General features: G+C 40.2%; 1 protein-coding gene across 2 annotated transcripts in view; it reads left to right on the forward strand.

Moving 5' to 3' along the window:
- The window catches only part of LOC124606649 (ATP-dependent RNA helicase SUV3 homolog, mitochondrial), a 78,930-nt gene extending 57,285 nt beyond the window's left edge, over positions 1-21,645 (forward strand). Inside the window, exon 13 of one of the 2 annotated variants that reach the window (XM_047138651.1) lies at positions 21,461-21,645. In XM_047138651.1, the coding sequence (XP_046994607.1) occupies positions 21,461-21,538 (78 nt within the window). In that variant the 3' untranslated portion in view covers positions 21,539-21,645. Of the gene's footprint in view, positions 1-21,457 lie in introns of both variants that reach the window. The other variant, XM_047138650.1, reaches the window with a different exon arrangement.
- Positions 21,646-21,913: the final 268 nt, after the last annotated feature.

Consider the following 21,913-nt stretch of genomic DNA (forward strand, 5'->3'; position numbering starts at 1 on the left):
AGGGACTGTCCTTTTTACAGAAAATTGAAATATGGTAACAAAATGTAGGAACAGTCAATGACAATGTAGTTTATTAATGATCAAAGCAGAATTCATAGTGGAAGTTCTTATCAAAATTTGTGTGGTAAATTGTTCTCATTCCTGAGAACTGAAAAAATAGGAAAAATGTCATACAAACATTTCAGAAGATACCCATTTATTTGCTGGATAAAATATATACGTGCAAACACATAAGACAATATGTGGAACACAGTAAATAGCATCTGTTTGGTTTATACTTTGTATCTTGTTTTCTTGCTAAGTGCCAAATAACAACAAAAATTCTCTGTCTTGTTCAATGACTCTGACGTTTTCACTGTTGAAATACTATTCGATAAACATGTTTATTTACATTCTTATTTATGCATAGTGCTGGTGTTTTCTCTTTAAACTGCAAATACTTTTTGCTTTCAGATATACTGTCCCTCTTGTAGGAGAACACAATTAGGAAAAAAAAAATACCAGTGTAACTTTTAAGCATGCCACGAAAACAGAACAAACAACATGATTAACATTAAGTAGACACAGAAGCGCAAAATCTTTTTCTAGAACAGGAGAGAGCTTGACAAGAATAGCACACTCTTGAATGAGATTTTCACTCTGCAGCGGAGTGTGCGCTGATATGAAACTACCTGGCAGATTAAAGCTGTGTGCCCGACCGAGACTCGAACTCGGTCGGGCACACAGTTTTAATCTGCCAGGAAGTTTCATATCAGCGCACACTCCGCTCCAGAGTGAAAATCTCATTCTGGAAACATCCCCCAGGCTGTGGCGAAGCCATGTCTCCACAGTATCCTTTCTTTCAGGAGTGCTAGTTCTGCAAGATTCGCAGAAGAGCTTCTGTAAAGTTTGGAAGGTGGGAGATGAGATATTGGCAGAAGTAAAGCTGTGAGTACTGGGCGTGAGTCGTGCTTCGGTAGCTCAGTTGGTAGAGCACTTGCCCGCGAAAGGCAAAGGTCCCGAGTTCGAGTCTCGGTCGGGCACACAGTTTTAATCTGCCAGGAAGTTTCATATCAGCGCACACTCCGCTGCAGAGTGAAAATCTCATTCTGGAAACATCCCCCAGGCTGTGGCGAAGCCATGTCTCTGCAGTATCCTTCCTTTCAGGAGTGCTAGTTCTGCAAGGTTCGCAGAAGAGCTTCTGTAAAGTTTGGAAGGTAGGAGATGAGATACTGGCAGAAGTAAAGCTGTGAGTACCGGGCGTGAGTCGTGCTTCGGTAGCTCAGTTGGTAGAGCACTTGCCCGCGAAAGGCAAAGGTCCCGAGTTCGAGTCTCGGTCGAGCACACAGTTTTAATCTGCCAGGAAGTTTCATAGCACACTCTTGTTATGGTTGCTTTCTGACGTACATGCAAGCACAAAAGGCGTAAGCACTTCGAGTAGTTGTGGACCAGAAAGCCACTCATGCAAAACAGACGTTTCAGGTCCACTGAGTGGCCACAAATTACTCAGATTGTGTCTCCCTCCCTCCCTCCTCTCTCTCTCCTCCCCCTCCCTCCCTCTCCCTTCCCCTCCCCCTACCTCCCCCTCCCCCCTCCTCCTCCTCCTCCTCCTCTTCTTCTTCTGCTCTCTCCCTCCTCTGTGTGTGTGTGTGTGTGTGTGTGTGTGTGTGCTGAAGTAGATACTGTGAGCAGATACTATGATTCAACTGTAACATCATTTCCTCTGAAATCCCATCAGTATGGTATAACTGCTTTTCATCAGAATCTCATACTCTGCTGTTGGATTTTGCAGAACACTTCCCTAGGTTCCTGAGAGTAAATGGTTGATAAATGAGAGGTTATTGAACTAAGTTGTGCTTTGTATTACTGTTCCCCAAAAACATTGGACTCTGTCCATTCTTGTGGTCTGATGGACAGAGGTAACACACCACAATGATCCAGGATCTTACCTTTGTTTTTGATGGGATAAGTCATATCTCAACCTTGAGAAAATGTGTGGTTGTTGAGGAGAAATTCCAAATGTGCCAAGTGAGGTGATGCTGTTGTAAGAGTGTTCAGGATGGTAGCAATTCAAATTCACATCTCTCTACACACATTTAGGTTTTCCATATTTCCCTGTATCATTGATGACAGATGGCAGAGTGGTTTCTTTAAAAAAGGCACATCTGATTTCATTCTCGAGTTTTCCTTAACCTGAGCTTGTGCTCTATCTCAAACAACATTGGCAATGGGATGTTAAGCCTTGATATTTTTTCCTTTCTTTCTGAATACAACAAAATGTCTGTGGCCCATGTTGGGGCTGAGTTACATTATACTTAAGCATATGGGCCTTTGTATCGTTTAAACAGCCCTACTCTTAATTTCCTATAGGACAAAAGTGAAACCCACTACTTCAATTAATCAAACTACAATTAATTTCAGTATTAAGTTAAGAAGCAGTTAGATGCAATATTACTTCTGCTTACATTGAGAAAGTACTTAAAGAATTACAGGGTGTAATAACTTGCTCAAAAAACTGTGGTCTGGCATTCTCCTTAATTAATTAAATAAGACATACTATTAATACATAATTATAATCCCAGAGCTTTACCATCATAGTCTAAATTTCAGTATGGATTTTGTAATATGGCGAGTTTAAGGGTTGATATAAGAGTTATAAAATGAAGCAATAACGGATGGCAATAAGGAAACTAAGTAAGTGAATCAGGATGTGAAAAATATAGCTAATATTGCCAGAGGATATTAAATGCACAAGTCATTAATGTTCTTCAAAAAGCAGCATTGGAAGGGTGGACATTACGACAGACTTAGGATACTGACATGAATTTGCTGTAGAATAAGGGAAATCGTGTTTTGCTTTTGTATTATTGCCTTTTATAGGGACTATAAAATTCTTCTGTAGGAGAGAACATGTATTTGAATGCAGTGTCTCTGTGAAACTCAGCTAGCACAGTTTATTCATGAGATCAATATGACTGTAGATAGAAATGTCCAGTTTGGTAATCTGTTCCTTAGCTTCCCAAAGTGATCCAGTACAATTTCATGCTGTCACTTAATGGATAAAATAGAGCTTATGGAATATTTGACTATCTTTTTCAATTGATTGAGGACTTCCTTGCAAACAAAACTCTATATATTGCCCACAATGGGGGAAAATTGTCATGGCGGAAAATTGTCAGAAGAGAAAGCTGTGAGCATGCCCTGGGGACTGTTACTGTTCACAGTGCACAAGATAGCAAATAATTAATGAAATTTGTTGGAGTCTTCTTGGGGCTGTTTTGGGATGGGGGGATGCTGATATATATCAAAAATTGCTGTGATCAAACAATGGAAACTCCGGGTAGGAATATCAGCAGTGTAGGAAAAGATAGATTGCTAGTTACTGTAAAGAAGACATATCAAGTTGCAGACAGGCACAACTGAAAGACACTCAAATGTAGCCTTTGGCCACAGCCTTCATCAGTAAACACACTCACACACAAAGCAAGCAAGCAAGCACACCTCACGCACACACAATTGCCAACTCTAGCATTCGAGCCCGAAATGCTGGAGTTGGCAGTTGTGTGTGCGTGAGGTGTGCTTGCTTGTGTGTGTGAATGCAGTGTGTGTATGTCTCTCTTTACTGACAAAGGCTGTGGCTGAAAGCTACATGTGAGTGTCTTTTAATTGTGCCTGTCTGTAATTTGGCGTGACTTCTTTACAGTAAGTAGCAATCTTGTCATTTCCTACACTGTTGAAAATTGCTGTAAATTAGGGTAGTACTTGCTACAGGTACTTGGTACAGGGATTGACAGCTTTTCATTAATGTAAACAAATGTGACATATTTTTACTTCGTGTAAAGGTATGAAGATGCATTCTTATTTGATTGCACCCCTACCAATCAATCAGTGGAAACAGTCACTGATAAAATATACAGTGGTACGTGCTGGGGACAATTTGATAAAACTAGTTTCCCAATTGATATTCATTGGGTGGATCACAAGTACACTTAATTCATCTGTGAAGATCACTGTGACAGTAAAATTAGCTAAATAAAATCTTAAGTACATGTTAGCTGAATAAAATGATCTGGAAAGAATAAAAGCAGATACATTCGCTGAAGAAAACCCACATACATTCTGCAGCTTCACAAAAACTGGGAATGAGGGAGGCCTACTAATGGAGAGAGAGGAAGGAAGAAGGAAACATTAAGGTAAATGGCATTAAAACACTTTTCATTTGTTGTCAACAACAAGTATTACCCAGATTCTTGTGCTCAACCTCTCTATTACTAATGATATGCTTTTGAGATAAGTATAATGTTTATTGTAGCCATATATAGTATTATTTCTGTCAATTCATAAAGTAATTTAAATTCCAATTAAATGAATGATTCAGCATTCATTAGCCCTACATGCCAGTCTCGACTTAAGTACAAAGAAAACATGGATTCTCTCCACCTTGCAATTGTGTAAACTGTGTCATAATTTTAGGGGGAAGTGATGTGTGTAAAAGCAAAACTAGCCTTGCAGTAAGGGCACTGAGAGAATTTTTATGAAATATTTCACAAGCGAAGGTTTATGTTGTATTCCCATGGAGAGAACTTTATTGACAATTCTTGTGTAAATAGAGAAATCATTGCACAAACTGAAAAATCAGAAAGATTTTTAACAGTTTTGTACATACAACTCTCAGTGAAGTAATTAGTTCTGTCAGAGAGCATTTTGCTAGATATGGATGGCACAGTAACCTCCTAGACAAAGGAATGCTGGCCAATGAAATTTTGCAGGTGATAAAAATTTCTGGAGTGCACACCAACATAAAAATTGCTCTGCCTGCAACAGATTTGCTGCCAGTTCCAAAAGAAACAGAGGATAACCAGCAGTGTACCAGGAAGAAGAATCCATGGTCACACCTACTGAGGAAGAAGTTACATCAACACCAGCGTGTGAACCATTACTACGACATGCAGCATCATCAGTAGAACCAGAAGCAGCAGTGGAAAATTTAGAAGCAGCAGAACAGACATCGATATTGGAAACAGCAGAGCAAACATCAGCAATGGGTCTTCAGTCAGCTGCTGGTGTAGCGCCTGAATCGATGGAAAGAAGCATCAGAACAGGAAGTGCACAAAAGTGAACCAGATTTTTGTGGCATCCAGAGGTAGAGGAAAAGCATCTAAAATCAGAAGAATTGAAAATTTTATTAGTCTCATAATGACAGAGCATAGTCTAAATGAGATGAAATAGAAATATGAAAGTGAGGGAGTAGCAAGATATATGGAGAGCAGGGTAGGGGACTACACTCCACAGTAGATCTCGAATTGGACAGAATTTTGCTTTGAAGTTGCAGCAGTAGAAATAAAATTCGGGGGGGCGGGGGGGGGGGGGGGGGAGAATGACTTCTAGTAGGCATATGTCAATCACATATCTTAAATGTTGAAAACCATTTACTGGAAGTTGATAGGCTACTACACAAAGTCATGAAGAAACACAATTTTTTAATAACACATCACAGTTTTAGGACATACAACGTACAGTTTCATGTAAAAAATCCTAAAAGATGTAGGACAACAATATAGAAGTGACATTGAGTAACAGACAGGCACGACAAAAAGGCAACTATACATTTGAGCTTTCTAATGTAAGTTTCTAATGTAAGGGCTTCTTTTGATGTAGAAAACACACACACACACACACACACACACACACACACACACACATCCTGGCCACTGTCTCTGCCTGCTGAGGTCACAGTGCATATAGCAGCTGTGCCTGATGGGAACACATTCTGTGAGTGATGGCGGCAAGGAAGAGGCTGGGACAGGGAGGGGGAGGTATAGCAGGATAGAGGTGGGGGAAGTTGTAGTGCTGCTTGTGGCTGTGGGAGCATGCAGGGGGTTAGGGTAGAGATGTTTGATACCGTTGAGTGGTTTGAGAGTGAGTCGGGGGGGGGGGGGGAGGGGGGGGCTGAGCAGAAAACAGAAGTTAGGGGAGGGGAAAAAAAGACCAGTGAGTGTTGGTGGAATAGAAGGCTGGGTAGTGCTGGTGTGGGAGCAGGGAAATTGATAGGTAAGTGAGGGACAGGGAGTAGTGAATGTTGCGGCCAAGTGGGTTACAGGAATATAGAATATATTGCAGGGAGAGTTCCCACCTGTGCAATTCAGAAAAGCTGGTGTTGGTAGGAAGGATCCAGATGGCACAGGCTCTGAAGCAGTCATTGAAGTGAAGCACACTGTGTTGGGCAGCATGTTTAGCAACTGAGTGATCCAGGTGTCTATTGGGCACAGTTTGTTGGTGACCTTTCATGTGGAAAGACAGCTTGTTGGTTGTCATGCCCACATAGAAAGCAGAACAGTGGTTGAAGCTTAGTTTGTAGATCTCAGAACTGCTTTCACATGTGGCCCTGCCTTTGATGGGATGGGAGATACCTGTGACCGGACTTGAGTAAGTAGTGATGGGAGTATGTATGGGACAGCCCTTTGCATATAGGTCTGTTGCAGGGATGTGAGCCATAAAGGAACAACAAAATGTACAGAAGCATCAAGCACATAAACAGACCATGTATAGACAAACAAAAACTTCAGTTGTGAATACTGTTATCACAGATCATTGTGGACAAACAGTTGAATGGTGAGATGATATAAAAAATGAAGCAAATGTAGTAGCTGAATTTTGACAAACTAAACTTAGTAATTTGCTAAAAAGCAGATAAATGGTATGAATAAATAGAGGATACTGCAGAAAATAGCTGGAAATCTTTTTGTGAAGTATTAAGACACCACATAAATGTAGCTTGTCATTAAGTGCACAGAACTGTTATGGTAAACCAAACAAGAAATGGGTCACCATGGAAATTAAAAATGATATGGCGTTATGAAAATCACTAGAAAGATAAAGGACAGACCAGTCATGAGACTTACAAGTGCAAGAAAAAAGCATATACTGTGATGATAAGAAAAACCAAAGGCTTGTCACCAAAAACTGGAAATATAAACTTCTTCTGACATCTCTGGAATTACATATATAAAAGAGGAAAGAAAGAATCATGTCCTGAAAGATACAAATATAATATTGAGAAGGGAGGGTAAAGAAGTTGCAGATTCATGACAAGTGTCTAATAGTTTCTATCAGCACTACACAGCTTTAGTTGACAAACAGAGAGCAGGGAAGTCCCAATGGGGTGTCTAAGAGTTTGCACCTACTCCCAACAGATGAATTGGAAGTTTGAGAAATGATTGAAGCACCAAAATATAAAAATACGTAGGGCATATGAGCAAAACTGGTTAAACAGTGTACTAGATATCTTGCAAATTCTCTGACATTCTTGATTTAGTTGTGAAGGAATTAGTATTTCCAAAATGCTTAAAAAGGAGCGTACTGGGACCAGCATTTAAAGGGAGGGTTAAAGGGAAGGAGATCTGGGAAACTATAGACACATCAAAACTTTTCTTTCTAAAATAGTAGAAACAATGATTAAAGACCGAGTACTAAACTTAATATAGAAGCGAAATATTTTAAATGAAACACAGCATGGGCCCAGAAAATGGAGCTCAACAAGACTGTTGTGGCAAAGTTCATGACAAACATAACTGAGGCTGGATGATCAGTGGGAAGTATCTGGTATATACCTAGATCATTCGAAAGCTTTTGATAGTTTGTATCCATAATTCTTCTAGAAAAACTGCATTGCTATGGCATAAGACATGAATCTGCAGATATTATGAAAATCTTTGTTGAAGATGGGTAGCAGTGTACAGAGATAAAAATTTGAATCTGGAAATAATGCTCATCTTTTTTATACATCGATGCACCAAAGAAACTGGTATAGGCATGCATATTCAAATACAGAGATACGTAAACATGCAGAATATGGCGCTGCTGTCAGCAAAGCATATACAAAAAGGTACGGCCAAACTTTCAGGAAATATTCCTCACACACAAAGAAAGAAAATATGTTATGTGGACATGTGTCCGGAAACGCTTACTTTCCATGTTAGAGCTCATTTTATTACTTCTCTTCAAATCACATTAATCATGGAATGGAAACACACAGCAACAGAACATACCAGCGTGACTTCAAACACTTTGTTACAGGAAATGTTCAAAATGTTCTCCGTTAGCGAGGATACATGCATCCACCCTCCGTCGCATGGAATCCCTGATGCGCTGATGCAGCCCTGGAGAATGGCGTATTGTATCACAGCCGTCCACAATACGAACACAAAGAGTCTCTACATTTGGTACCGGGGTTGCATAGAAAAGAGCTTTCAAATGCCCTCATAAATGAAAGTCAAGAGGGTTGAGGTCAGGAGAGCGTGGAGGCCACGGAATTGGTCCGCCTCTACCAATCCATTGGTCACCAAATCTCTTGTTGAGAAGTGTATGAACACTTCGACTGAAATGTGCAGGAGCTCCATTGTGCATGAACCACATGTTGTGTCGTACTTGTAAAGGCACATGTTCTAGCAGCACAGGTAGACTATCCCGTATGAAATCATGATATCGTGCTCCATTGAGCGTAGGTGGAAGAACATGGGGCCCAATCAAGACATCACCAACAATGCCTGCCCAAACGTTCACAGAAAATCTGTGTTGATGACGTGATTGAACAATTGCGTGCGGATTGTCGTCAGCCCACACATGTTGATTGTGAAAATTTACAATTTGATCACGTTGGAATGAAGCCTCATCCGTAAAGAAAACATTTGCACTGAAATGAGGATTGACACATTGTTGGATGAACCATTCGCAGAAGTGTACCCGTGGAGGCCAATCAGCTGCTGATAGTGCCTGCACACGCTGTACATGGTACGGAAACAACTGGTTCTCCCGTAGCACTCTCCATACAGTGACGTGGTCAACGTTACCTTGTACAGCAGCAACTTCTCTGACATTAGGGTTATCATCAACTGCACGAAGAATTGCCTCGTCCATTGCAGGTGTCCTCGTCGTTCTAGGTCTTCACCAGTCGCGAGTCATAGGCTGAAATGTTCCGTGCTCCCTAAGATGCCGATCAATTGCTTCGAACGTCTTCCTGTCAGGATACCTTTGTTCTGGAAATCTGTCTCGATACAAACGTACTGCGCCACGGCTATTGCCCCGTGCTAATCCATACATCAAATGGGCATCTGCCAACCCCGCATTTGTAAACATTGCACTGACTGCAAAACCACGTACGTGATGAACACTAACCTGTTGATGCTACGTACTGATGTGCTTGATGCTAGTACTGTAGAGCAATGAGTCGCATGTCAACACAAGCACCGAAGTCAACATTACCTTCCTTCAATTGGGCCAACTGGCAGTGAAGCGAGGAAGTACAGTACATACTGACGAAACTAAAATGAGCTCTAACATTAAGCGTTTCCGGACACATGTCCACATAACATCTTTTCTTTATTTGTGTGTGAGGAATGTTTCCTGAAAGTTTGGCCGTACCTTTTTGTAACACCCTGTATAAGACAACAAGTGTATGGCACAGTTGTTAGATCGGTTACTGAAAATACAATGGCAGGTTATCAAGATTTGAGTGAGTTTCACACAAGCGATGGGACACAGCATCTCCGAGGTAGTGATGAAGTGGGGGTTTTCCCATACGACAATTTCACGATTGTACCGTGAATATCGGGAATCCGGTAAAACATCAGTCTCCGACATCACTGCTGCTGGAAAAAGGTTTGCAGGAACGGGACCAACGACAACTGAAGAGAATTGTTCAACATAACAGAAGTGCAACCCTTCCACAAATTGTTGCAAATTTCAGTCTGGACCATCAATATGTGTCAGCGTGCAAACCATTCAATGAAACATTATCAATATGGGCTTTTGGAGCCGAGGGCCCAGTCGTGTACCCTTGATGACTGCTCAACGCAAAGCTTTACGTCTTTCATGAGCCCATCAACACTGATATTGGACTGTTGATGACTGGAAACATGTTGCCTTTTCGGATGAGTCTCGTTTCAAATTATATCGGGTGGATGGACGTGTATGGGTATGGAGACAGCCTCATGAATTCATGGACCTTGCATGTTGCAGCGGACTGTTCCAGCTGGTGGAGGCTCTGTAATGGTGTGGGGCATGTGCAGTTGGAGAGATAGGGGATCTCTGATACTTCTAGATCTCTGACAGGTGGTACGTACATAAGCTTTCTGTCTGATCACCTGGATCCATTCATGTCCATTGTGCATTCCGACAGCCTTGGGCAGATCCAGCAGGACAATGAGACACCCCACATGTCCAGAATTGCTACACGGTGGCATCAGGAACACTCTTCTGGGTTTAAACACTTCTGCTGGCCTCCAAACTCCCCAGACATGAACATTATTGAGCACATCTGGATGCCTCACAACATGCTGTTCAGAAGAGATCTCCACACCCTCATACTCTTACGGATGTATGGACAGCCCTAAGGATTCATGGTGTCAGTTCCCTCCAGCACTACTTCAGACATTATGATATGAAGATGGTATCTGTTCTTTTGGACATGTCTGAAAGAACAGATACCATTGGTGATCTTGCAGCTTTCGAAGAATGAAATTACAATGAAATCCAGACCTTTAGCTGCTTACAGGCATTGACAAATATCAGAGAGGACAGTTGAAAACGTGTTCCCCGACAGGGACTCGAGCCCAGGATCTCCTGTTTACATGGCAGATGCTCTATCTGTCTGAGCCACCGAGGTTACAGTGGATAGTGCAACTGCAGGGACTTACGAGGTGTGTTTTTTAAGTAATTACTGTTTTGAAATTAAAAAAAGATGTGCTAAGATATCTCAATAATTTTATTTTTACATGAAAGCCTGTACCTTAATCTACTTTTCTACATAATTTCCGTCAATATTGAGGCATTTGTCATAACGTTGTACCAGTTTTTGAATACCCTCCTCATAGAAATCTGCTGCCTGACTTGTTAACCACTGCATCACCACTGTTTTGACTTCGTCATCGTCTTGAAGACACTGACCGCCACCGTGCGAGGTGGCTCAGTGGTTAGACACTGGACTCGCATTCGGGAGGACGACGATTCAATGCCACATCCGGCCATCCTGATTTACGTTTTCCGTGATTTCCCTAAATCACTCCAGGCAAATGCCGGGATGGTTCCTCTGAAAGGGCACAGCCGACTTCCTTCCCCATCCTTCCCTAATCCGATGAGACCGATGACCACGCTGTCTGGTCTCCTTCCCCAAACCAACCAACCAACACTGACCGCCCTGGTGTTTCTTCAAGTGCAGGAACTGATGGTAGTCACTGGGCGCAAGATCTAGGCTGTACGGAGGATGATCTAGAGTTTCCCATCGAAAAGATGTGATGAGATCTTTGGTCTAATTCGCCACATGCGGACGGGCATTGTCTTGCAGCAAAACGATGCCCTTGCTCAACTTGCCACATCTTTTGTTCTGAATTGAATGGCGCAGATTGTGCAATGTCTTACAGTAAGCTGCTGCATTGATTGTCTCATTACGAGGCAGAAATTCCACAAGCAATACTCCTTTTCTGTCCCAAAAAACTGTGCACATGATTTTCTGGGCAGAAATTGTTTGCTTAAACTTTTCTGGGCCACCCATGTTTCATCGCCCGTAACAATTTGGCTGAAAAAATCATCACCGTCGTTGAAATACCGCTCAAGGAAAGTCTATGCACTGTCTAAACGTTTGGTTTTGTGCACATCTGTCAACATTTTCGGTACCCAACGTGTGTACAATTTTTGGTAATTCAAGTGCTCAGTCACAGTGCCATACAAAACACTACGAGAAACATTAGGAAAGTCATTCCGCAAGGTGGAAATGGTAAAGTGTCTGTTTTCTCTCACCTTATTGTCCTCATCCTGCACCAAACTTTCGTTAACGACCGAAGGACGCCCACTCTGTTGTTCAGCATGCATCCATTTTTAAATGCTCTCACCCACTTTCTTACCAATCCATCACTCATAATGTTTTCTCTGTAAACTGCACAGATCTCATGATGAATATCGATCGCTTTTAGGCTTTTAGCACTAAGAAATCTTATAACTGCCCGTACTTCACAGTCGGCGGGACTCACGATTATCGGAGGCATCTTAAACACTCAGTACACAATGTAAACAAGGAAGAATCAGACTGTGATGGCATCAGTGCGTAGACAACAGATGTAGGTACCCAGTGTGCATGCCCAGAACGCCGACCGCAGCGCTGTGTGGCAAAACGGTACTTACTTAAAAAACACGCCTTGTATTTGGCATGCTCTCTGTGAGACCCACATCTCCAACTTACTGTCCACACACTACTCACAGCAGTCAATCTACCGATTCGTGTAAAAGTTCAGGCAATGTGAGTGCATCCGCACAGATGATGATCATTGACCGGTAAGCCTTATCTATATGAATATGGTATCTGTTCTTTCAGACATGTCCGAAAGAACAATACCATCTTCATGTCTGAAAGAACAATATCATCTTCATATAGATAAGGCTTACTGCACTTCTTCAGTGCAGATGCACTCACATTGTCCGAACTCTTACGGGAATCGGTAGATTGACTGCCGCGAGTAATCAGCGTAGTGGGCAGGGGCACTACAAATGTAGTGTGTGGACAGTAAGTTGGAGATGTGGGTCTCATGGAGAGTGTGCCAGAGATAAGCCCCAGCAGTCGCACTATCCTCTGTGTCCTTGGTGGCCCAGATGGATAGAGCATCTGCCATGTAAGCAGGAGATCCCGGGTTCGAGTCCCGGTTGAGGCACACATTTTCAGCTGTCCCCGTTGATATTTATCAACGCCTGTAAGCAGTTAAAGGCCTGGATTTCATTGTAATTTCACTTAAGATGTTAGTTGAGTCCACATCATGTCATGTTGTGGTACTTCTGCGTGTTCGTGGGGGCCCTATACGTTATTAGGCAGGTGTACCAGTTTGTTTGGCTCTTCAGTGTTCAGTGTAAATGACATTCTGACTGCAGTAAGTGAAAAAGTGGTTATGTCTGTAGATGACACAGCTTTACTAGTACGTAGTGACTCAGTAAAGATCTGGAAAAGAAGGCTAGTGAGAACATGCAAATGGCAGAAAGATATTTTAGAGAAAATAATCTGTTGGTTAATAGGAAGAAAACAACATATTCAAGATTTGAAACAAACAGAACTATCAGCGTGCAGGACTTTATTCTCGACATTGGGGTTGCAGACCTAGAAGAAATGAAATGTAATAGGTATCTGGGAATAGAGGTGCACAACTTTCTAGCATGACAAAACCACTTTGATAAGGTGTGCACAAAAAAATAGTACAAATATATTCTTAATGAAGAAAATGCCCTATACAATAAATGCAAAATTCTTGTTAAAAATGTACTATGGACTAATCTTCCCACCCGTATTGTACTGTATACCAATATACAGAGAAGCAACAAGAATAAATATTCAGAGAATTTTAAAACTTAAAAGAAAGCCATCAGATTCATTGGGAAATTTAACACCATGGGAACCCTGCAAAAACAAATTTAAAATATTAAGTGTACCTAGTTTGAACATATATGAGACAATACTCCTTTTAACAGTAAATTGTGCAGCATATTTAAACAGATAGTTTCATGACAACAACACAAGAATAACTAGATAAAATTACCATATCAGCAGCAAATGGCTGCAGATGACAGATAGGGACCCTAGTAATGCAAGTAGCTCATTTTATAACAGAATATCATAAAGAACATAAGGGAACTGAGCACTTTCAAAAGAAAATTGAAGGAAAATCTAATCTGTGTATAAGGTGAAGCAATACATGCCAACAAATTCATATAGCAGAAGTAAATCTAAAATGGAAAATGGTGTAGAACACTTCTCCCTTATGCGGATCCAAACTTCATGAGGAATGAAACTAAAGTCGACAAACATGACAGCACAATCAGAATATGTGCAGGGGCTTTTCTCCCAGAAACTGATAAATTACTAATAGGAAAGAGAAAACTGGGTTTTTGAAGTTGGAAAAACGAAAGGAAGAAGAAAGAAAAGTTATGAAAATTTATTGATTTTTAATCAATCTGTTATAAAAAATACTATTGAGTATATTTTAAAACTGAGTATCAAAACAGCCATTTGAAGGAATAACGATGCTTCCTGTGAAATTGTCACATGTGGCCTTCTTTTGAAAGTTACCTAACAGGTTTTTGTATGACACCTGCCATTTTCACCATTTAGGATATTAATCTTTATCATAAGATTATTAAACAGTGTAACAAGCAACAGTGTAACAAGCAAGAGCTTCATAGATCAATTTCCAGTAGAATTTATCCTTAGGGGCTGAAAATTATTTGCAGTGTCATGGGGTTCTATTCCTCATGCTTCTTTTCTCTGCACTGTTCCAAGTAAAACACTACTTGGCTTTGCTTGTTGCTATTTGCAGTGCTGTAAAGAGTTTGTCTCTCTTGGTATCCTCTTTGTCAGGAAGAAATTTGTACACGTTGCATATGACTACCATCCTTTGAACCAGCATGTCTTGTAAATGAGTCTTATTAATCCAAGATAAGTAAGCAGCACATAATATGAAGTACACTCTTAAATTAATGGGATGGAAATATACATGTGCAGACAAACAAATGATAACAGTTTCAGAAAAATTGGATGAATTATTCAAGAGAAGGAGTTTTATTAATTGAGCAAGTCAATTATCCGTTGGTCCACCTCTGGTCCTTATAGAAGCAGTTATTCAACTTGGTGTTGATTAATAGTGTTGCTGGATGTCCTCCTGAAGGCTATCATGCCAAGTTTTGTCCAATTGGTGTGTTAGATTGACAAAATCCCGAGCTGGTTGGAGGGCCCTGCCAATAATGTTCCAAACATTCTCAATTGGGGAGAGATCTGGTGTTCTTGCTGGCCAAGATAGGGTTTGATAAGCATGAACACAAGCATAGAAACTCTTGCCCTGTGTGGGCAGACATTATTTTGCTGAAATATAAGCCCAGAATGGCTTGCCATGAAGGGCAACAAAATGGGGCGTAGAATATCATTGACATACTGCTGTGCTGTAAGGGTGCCGCTGATGCAGCCAAAGCGGTCCTGCTTATGAAAAGAAATGGCACCCCAGATCATCACTCCTGTTCGTTGGGCCGTATGGCGGGCAACAACCAGGTTGGTATCTCACTGCTGTCCAGGGTGTCTCCAGATAATCTTTGCTGGTCATCAGGGCTCAATTCAAAGCTGAACTCATCACTGTAAACAATTCTATTCTTTACATATCAGCGCACACTCCGCTGCAGAGTGAAAATCTCATTCTTGAATTCTACTCCAGTCACTGAGATTCCAGGCCAGAGACCAATGCATTATTGACGTACTCAATTTGTAAAACTCTTTCTTGTGAATAAATCATCCATTTTTTCTGAAATTGTAATTAGTTTTTTGTCTTTACATGTATATCAGCTCTACCGATTTCCATGCCATTCAGATAATTACTTCGTGGTGCACTGAATCGGTTGCAACAAAACAGCAAAGCCTTACTGCTGGAAGATGTATGAATCAAACCCAGTATTGCTACATAAACCATGACATTATTTCTTTATATTGTTTCTTGAACAATATAATCAGTAGAAATGCAAAAGTACGCATTTACAATCATGTAGTGAGTTAAAGGCTTTTCATTGGCAGTTACAGAAGACATGAATATAATGTGGGAAGACTGCCGTTCTGTTCATGGCTGCCTCTTTCACTTGTCTCTCATGTAGTACCATCAGTTTTGTTTTGTTTTTCAGCAGCTATAATTTGGCAACACAAAGGAACTGGACATAATATTCTGTACTATAAGAACTGTAGAAATCTGAATAAGAATAAAAAATAAAATGAAAGTAAATACCTGGTAGCCTAGAAGTGAGTTGTGTTCCAATAGTGTAATTCCTGACTTGCATAGCAACTACATAGGTAGCAGCACAGGTTCCTGGTGTAAGCAGGGACATCAGTGTGTGGACAGCTGAGGCAGTATAGTTGAGAGTTACACCACTGTGCTTGCTATTGTTTTGAGTTTTCTCCATTCACTATGAACACTTGATCTTCTGACTGTTCCAATAATAGAATTTTACATATTTAATTGTTTGAATTGTTATTCGCCAACTGTTATAATGATAAAGACAGCACCAGGAAGCCAATTATTTGGGATAATAACGGATCCAGTGATGAATATTTTCCTTCACAGACTCAACCAGTGCTAGTCAGTGTCCTTTATTTTCTTGTTATCTTGTTACTTTACATCAAAATTAATAGTGTGCTATGTTTACTTGCTTTGACCAATATAAAGCACAATATCTTAGACATAATAGCTGTAGATAAATTCTACACTGTTACGCGCGCTGATAAAAACAAAAACTCCACCGCATCATCAACCAACAAATGGCAGTAACAATAAAAATGCTGCAACTATCATATTGCTTGTGACCATTGATGGAAGAAATGACACAGCATGCAGAAAAGAGTGGGAAGCTAAGCAAATTATGTATTGTAGAGGGGGCTGGGGGAAAAAATAGGCAGGTCAGAAAATAAAAGATACAGAAAACTAAAAGGGGGTGAAGACAGGAATAGTTACTGAGAAAAAAGCAGAGACTGAAGAATTTAATGAAAATTAACAACAGGTGGATGGATAGAGAACCAAGGACATGTAGCAATGACGGTTCCCACCTGTGGAGGTCTGAGAAAATGGCACCTGAGTGAAGAATCCAAATGGCCCATTTGGTAAAACAGGCACCAAGGTAACAACTGTCGTGTTGTAGAGCATGCTTCGCAGCAGGATATTGTGTTTTACCATTATAGACCCTCTGCAGACACCCATTCATTCTAACTGATGACTTATTGTAATCATACCAATGTAAAATGCTGAGTGGTGTTTACTATGTATGTGGGTATACAACAATGTGTTGTATCATAGGTGGCTTGCCTTTGATAGTATGCTTTCCCAGGGTAGGAGGGTGCATAGGGCAAGTCTTACAGACAGAACAGTCACAGGAGTGGGAGCCGTACGGCAGGGAAATGGGTGCAGAAGGAGCATAGGCTCTGAGAATGGTATTTTACATATTGAGAGCCAACGAAAAGCTGCTCTAGGTGTGGCGGGCAAAATGTTGAACAGAAGAGGCCTCATTTCAGGGCATGGTTTTAGGAAGACATAGCCTAGTCGAAGTAGCTGATTAATACATTCAAGAAGTGGATAATATTGAGTGACAGGTTGTTTTTTGAAGGGATCATCAGTACCAAGATTGGATGTGATGTCCTGGCATATCTGCTTTTGAGCTAGCTGGCAGGTTAATTACATCCAGTGATCACTGAGGTGAGAATTGTTGTGTATTACTGTAAAAAGTATGGATATTGAGTGCCAAGGAGGAACGTTTGACACGGAAAGGATGGCAACTGTCAAAATGTAAGCACTGTTGTTTGTTACTAGGTTTAATGTGAATGGAAGTCTGTAGCTGACCCTCATTGAGGATGAGGTTGGCATCAAGGAAAGTGACATTTTATTCAGAATAGGACCGTGTGAAATTTAATTGTAATAACATATTTCCATATTCCATGAATTTTAAGAGGTCAACCCCATCATTATTTCATATGGCAAAAATTTCATCAATGTATCTAAACCAAACCAGGGGCTGAAGACTTATGGATCCCAGGAAATACCCCTCTGACTGATCCATGAAGAGGTTGGCACAGGAAGGAGCCATCCTGACTCCATTGGCAATCAAGGCATACATATTTGCTCATATGCAGACTCTTTAGGGCAGTGCAACACCATTCTTACTTCAGCCATCACTGGACATAATTACCCATCGGCCTAGCTCAAAACCAAATATTCCAGGCCATCACATCCAACCTGGCACTGATGATTCCTTCAAAAAACAGCTTAGGAATACATCTCTTGTCACTCAATATTATCCACATCTTGAATGTGTTAATCAGCTACTTCAATAAGGCTGTGTCTTCCTAAAATCATGCCTTGAAATGAGGCATTTTGTCCGCCACACCTACAACAGCTTTTCGTTGGCCTGTCAATATCTACAATACTGTTGTCAGACCCTCCTCCTGCACTCATTTTCCTACCGTATGGCTCCCACCCTGGTGACTATCCCTCCATAAGACTTGCCCTATGCACCCTCCTATCCTGAGAAAACATACTATCAAAGGCAGAGCCACCTGTGAAACATCACATTATTGTGTACCCATTGTTATGTAAACACGATTCAGCCTTTTACATTGGCATGACTACAACCAAGTTATCAGTTAGAATGGATGGGCTTCAGCAGATGGTCTGTACTGGCAATACACAATAGCCTGCTGCAAAGCATGCTCTACAACACTGTAGTTGTGACCTCAGTGCCTGCTTCACCACACGTGCCATCTGGATTCTTCCCCCGGGCGCCAGTTTCTTAGAACTACACGGTTGGGAACAGTCATTGCAACACATCCTTGGTTTTCTATCCCCCCACCTGTCCTTAATTTATGTTAATTTCTTCAGTCTCAGCATTTTTTCACAGCAACTATTCCTGTCTTCACTACCTTTTAGTTTTCTGTGTCTTTTATTTTCTGACCTGTCAAATTTTTTCTCCACTCCCATCTCTACCACATACAGTGTGTTAAGCATTCCACTCCTATTACATTGTGCATGATATTTTGTCGGTAATCTGTGCCTTACTTGTTACGATATCTTCCACCTTTAACTTCCCAGGTTTTCAAATCTTGTCTTTCCTTCTCATCCTATTTGGTAAGTCTCCCCTGACAGTGGTTTCTGGGCGAACATAAAACTGCAGCAAGCTCATAACAGATATTTTGTCGTAGTGATTGATGCAATATTATTACCAAGTCCCGAAAAAAAACTCTTTCGTTTCATTGTAATGATGGACAATGACTTCTTGTATGTGGAAAACTGATTGAAGTCAGTCACAAAAAAGAAGACTGACACTGAAAAACATTAGTGTCATGGCTAAAGATGCAGTGGATTTGGTACCAAGAGAATGACACAGTCATACTCTTTTTTAAGGAAACTCTTTCAACGGACATGAGATTTCCCAAGTTGGACTTCTAGCAGTTGGACTTCAAGCTCTGATCTATTAAAGGGCACACAGTCTCTCTAACACAGCCCAGGGAAAATTGTACACATGACTGTGGGCTGTTACAGAAGAGAAGAAAGACATGGAAGAATTTTGCCATCATGTCACCTGTTCTCTGGCACTACTTTTAGTCTTCCTTCTTCTGAAAATGCTGAAGACATGGAGCCACTGAACAGGAATGATAATATTGACAATGAATAACAGAGATTATGTAAATGCAGCGTTGTTGACTACCATGTATACTTTCACAATAATTAAAATGACAAGTGGCGGATATTCGTTTGGGCCCTTATATCAGGTCTGTAACTGGATAAAATTATTTAAATTCTTAATTTGAGTTAGAAGATCTATTCTGATAGCATATATAATGAAAATAGTACAAAATACTGTTCAATTTTGCATAACAATCCTGAATTGACTATTGTTCACGACAAAGGGAGTTAGAAACATAAGGCACATTGTCACGGTTTTATGTTTCAAAAGTGATGGAAGCAGTGGTTAGAGGAATGAAACCTCAAAGATCAACAGAAGATGATTAACCGAAACATTAAAAATCCAGTGAGCAAAATCCAGTGAGCAATATTCTTCTTAAACGCAAAGGCACATCACACTTTACAGCATTAATGATGTTGTAATCTATAATACATTAAATCAGTGGATGTATTGAACTGCAGAAGATACGCTCCTATGTGGCAATAAAAACTTCAGTAATGAGAGAGAACAGGGAGCTGGAGACAATGGCCAAATTATTACAACTTTTGACCATCAAATGTTGTTACAATACATTAAGGCAGGAGGGGATGTGTGCTATGTACTCACTCCTACAAGATTGTAAAAATTCATCAGGTAGTCATAAAACACAGAGTCATGCTCAGTGGTCACTGAAGAAACCAAAAGTTTATTTTTTTCTTAGATTCTGCAAGACCATCGAAGCAAAGCCTCTCATTTGTGGTTTTTAGTCACTACATAGATAGATGTCCTATTGTTGATTTAAAAACAAAACACAAAAAATTAATATTTGTAGTAGACTGTGTGTATGAGTGCAATACAGTAATAGCTTATAAACTGCTGTGAAGAACTCCTGTCCAGAACACCCTGTAAAACAAAATGTTTCACTTAAAATATGAAGATCTGTGACCAATTTAAAATTGAACATGTAGAATAACGTGCGCCTTTCTGTACAATGCCCCTGCATCCAGCCAGTGCCAGGTCAGGATTGGTGTGGGACCTGTTCAGTTTTGCAGGGAACCAACCTGACATGTATACAGGCTATTATTTCAATGGGGAGACCACTCCCAAAGGCATTTTAAAGTTACTTGCAGCCCTCCTGCCCTTCCCCCTCACAGCAGGGAGGAATCAGTGTACTCCTTTGGTGTGTGTCTAGAGTACTTTGCAACTGAGAAAGTTTTTTCAGTGTGTTTACAGAGGGTATAACAGTGACGGGACTTAGGAAACAGCCCATTATTTACTTTCGATGATGTGAAAAACTGCTTAAAAACCACATCTAGGTTGGCCAGTGCTCCAGCCTCCATCATTAATACTCAAGGCAAATTTGATTTGAGGCTGGTGTGCCCTCCCATGTCCCAGAAGTGGTTGTCTTTATGCACTCAGTTATCCGATATTGTCATGATGAAGTTTGTGTGTGAAGAGTTAAAATTCTTAGACACACACACTGCAGTGTGTTCGGTTGCACTTTTTCTGAGCCAAGAATATCTTTTTTGAAGGCACAGGCTTCCCCAAAATATATAATTGAACATGTTGTTGTTGTGGTCTTGAGTCTGAAGACAGACTGTATCTTCAAATAGTCTATCTGTGCATAGAATTTTGCATTGAACGTAATAGAGTGGCGTGACTGGAAATGATGAAATGGAAATAAAGATAAGTGAAAATCCTTCACATTTTAGTTGATATTCTTCTTATGTTCCCGTCCACAATGAACAATTTATGTACAAGATTCTGAATGTGATACTAAAAAGAAGACTATATCTCTGCCGTTAGATGGATATCACTGATTTTTATTTTTATAAGAATTATATTCAGAGACTGTGTTGACTTATTTTTGGTCATTTAAGCCACTCTCTTCCACAATCCACGTATTGAGGTTACAAACTGTTTTATTTGATGAATCATGCATATTATGTTTCACATCTATCACAAAGATATATATGTCATCTGTAAACATAATAATTGTAGAAACATCTATGATGTTTATTGGGAGATACATCTCAAATTTGTAGTATGGAGTTGATGCTCAAATAAATAGTGATGTCTCATCAAGATTGGTAAACATTTAATTTTTGTCACAGACATTACTTACTGTACAAAACTATGAAATTGTAAACTGTAAGTGAAATTATTTTTCAAAACAACAAATCTGTACTTGATTGTGTCAGTATGTGTCATATGTTTCTTTGTCTTATATGTTTAAACACATATCATTTGATATTTTGTTTCACAGCAGACCTATGATGATGATAGTGATGATGATCCCACAGGCAAGCAACCAACCAAAAGATCTAGGAGGAAAAAAAAGAAATGAAGATACTGAAGATACCAATATTTATATTTGTGTGTGTTAATTGCTCATTACAAATTGAAATGAATTTTTGTGATTTGTAAATAAACATGATACTATAAAACTGTGAACTTACGTATGTTTCATTGTGATACCCATCAGTATTTACTGCCATCAGAAAGAAATAGCAAATTTTCGCATTCAGATGAGTGACTTAGAAATTACGTGAGCATAAAGCAGTTTGAGTGTTAACCGATCACTTAACCTGCATCTCTTGTAAAAGGAAACCACTTATATTATTCACTCAGTGGTGTTCCAACACAGCTTATTCTTAAATACGATACCAAAATTAATGGAGAAGGAACAAATAAATTATGTGTTTGGGACTCAGTTTCATAT

This window comes from Schistocerca americana, chromosome 3 (genome assembly GCF_021461395.2).
Source record: "Schistocerca americana isolate TAMUIC-IGC-003095 chromosome 3, iqSchAmer2.1, whole genome shotgun sequence".
NCBI lineage: Eukaryota > Metazoa > Arthropoda > Insecta > Orthoptera > Acrididae > Schistocerca > Schistocerca americana.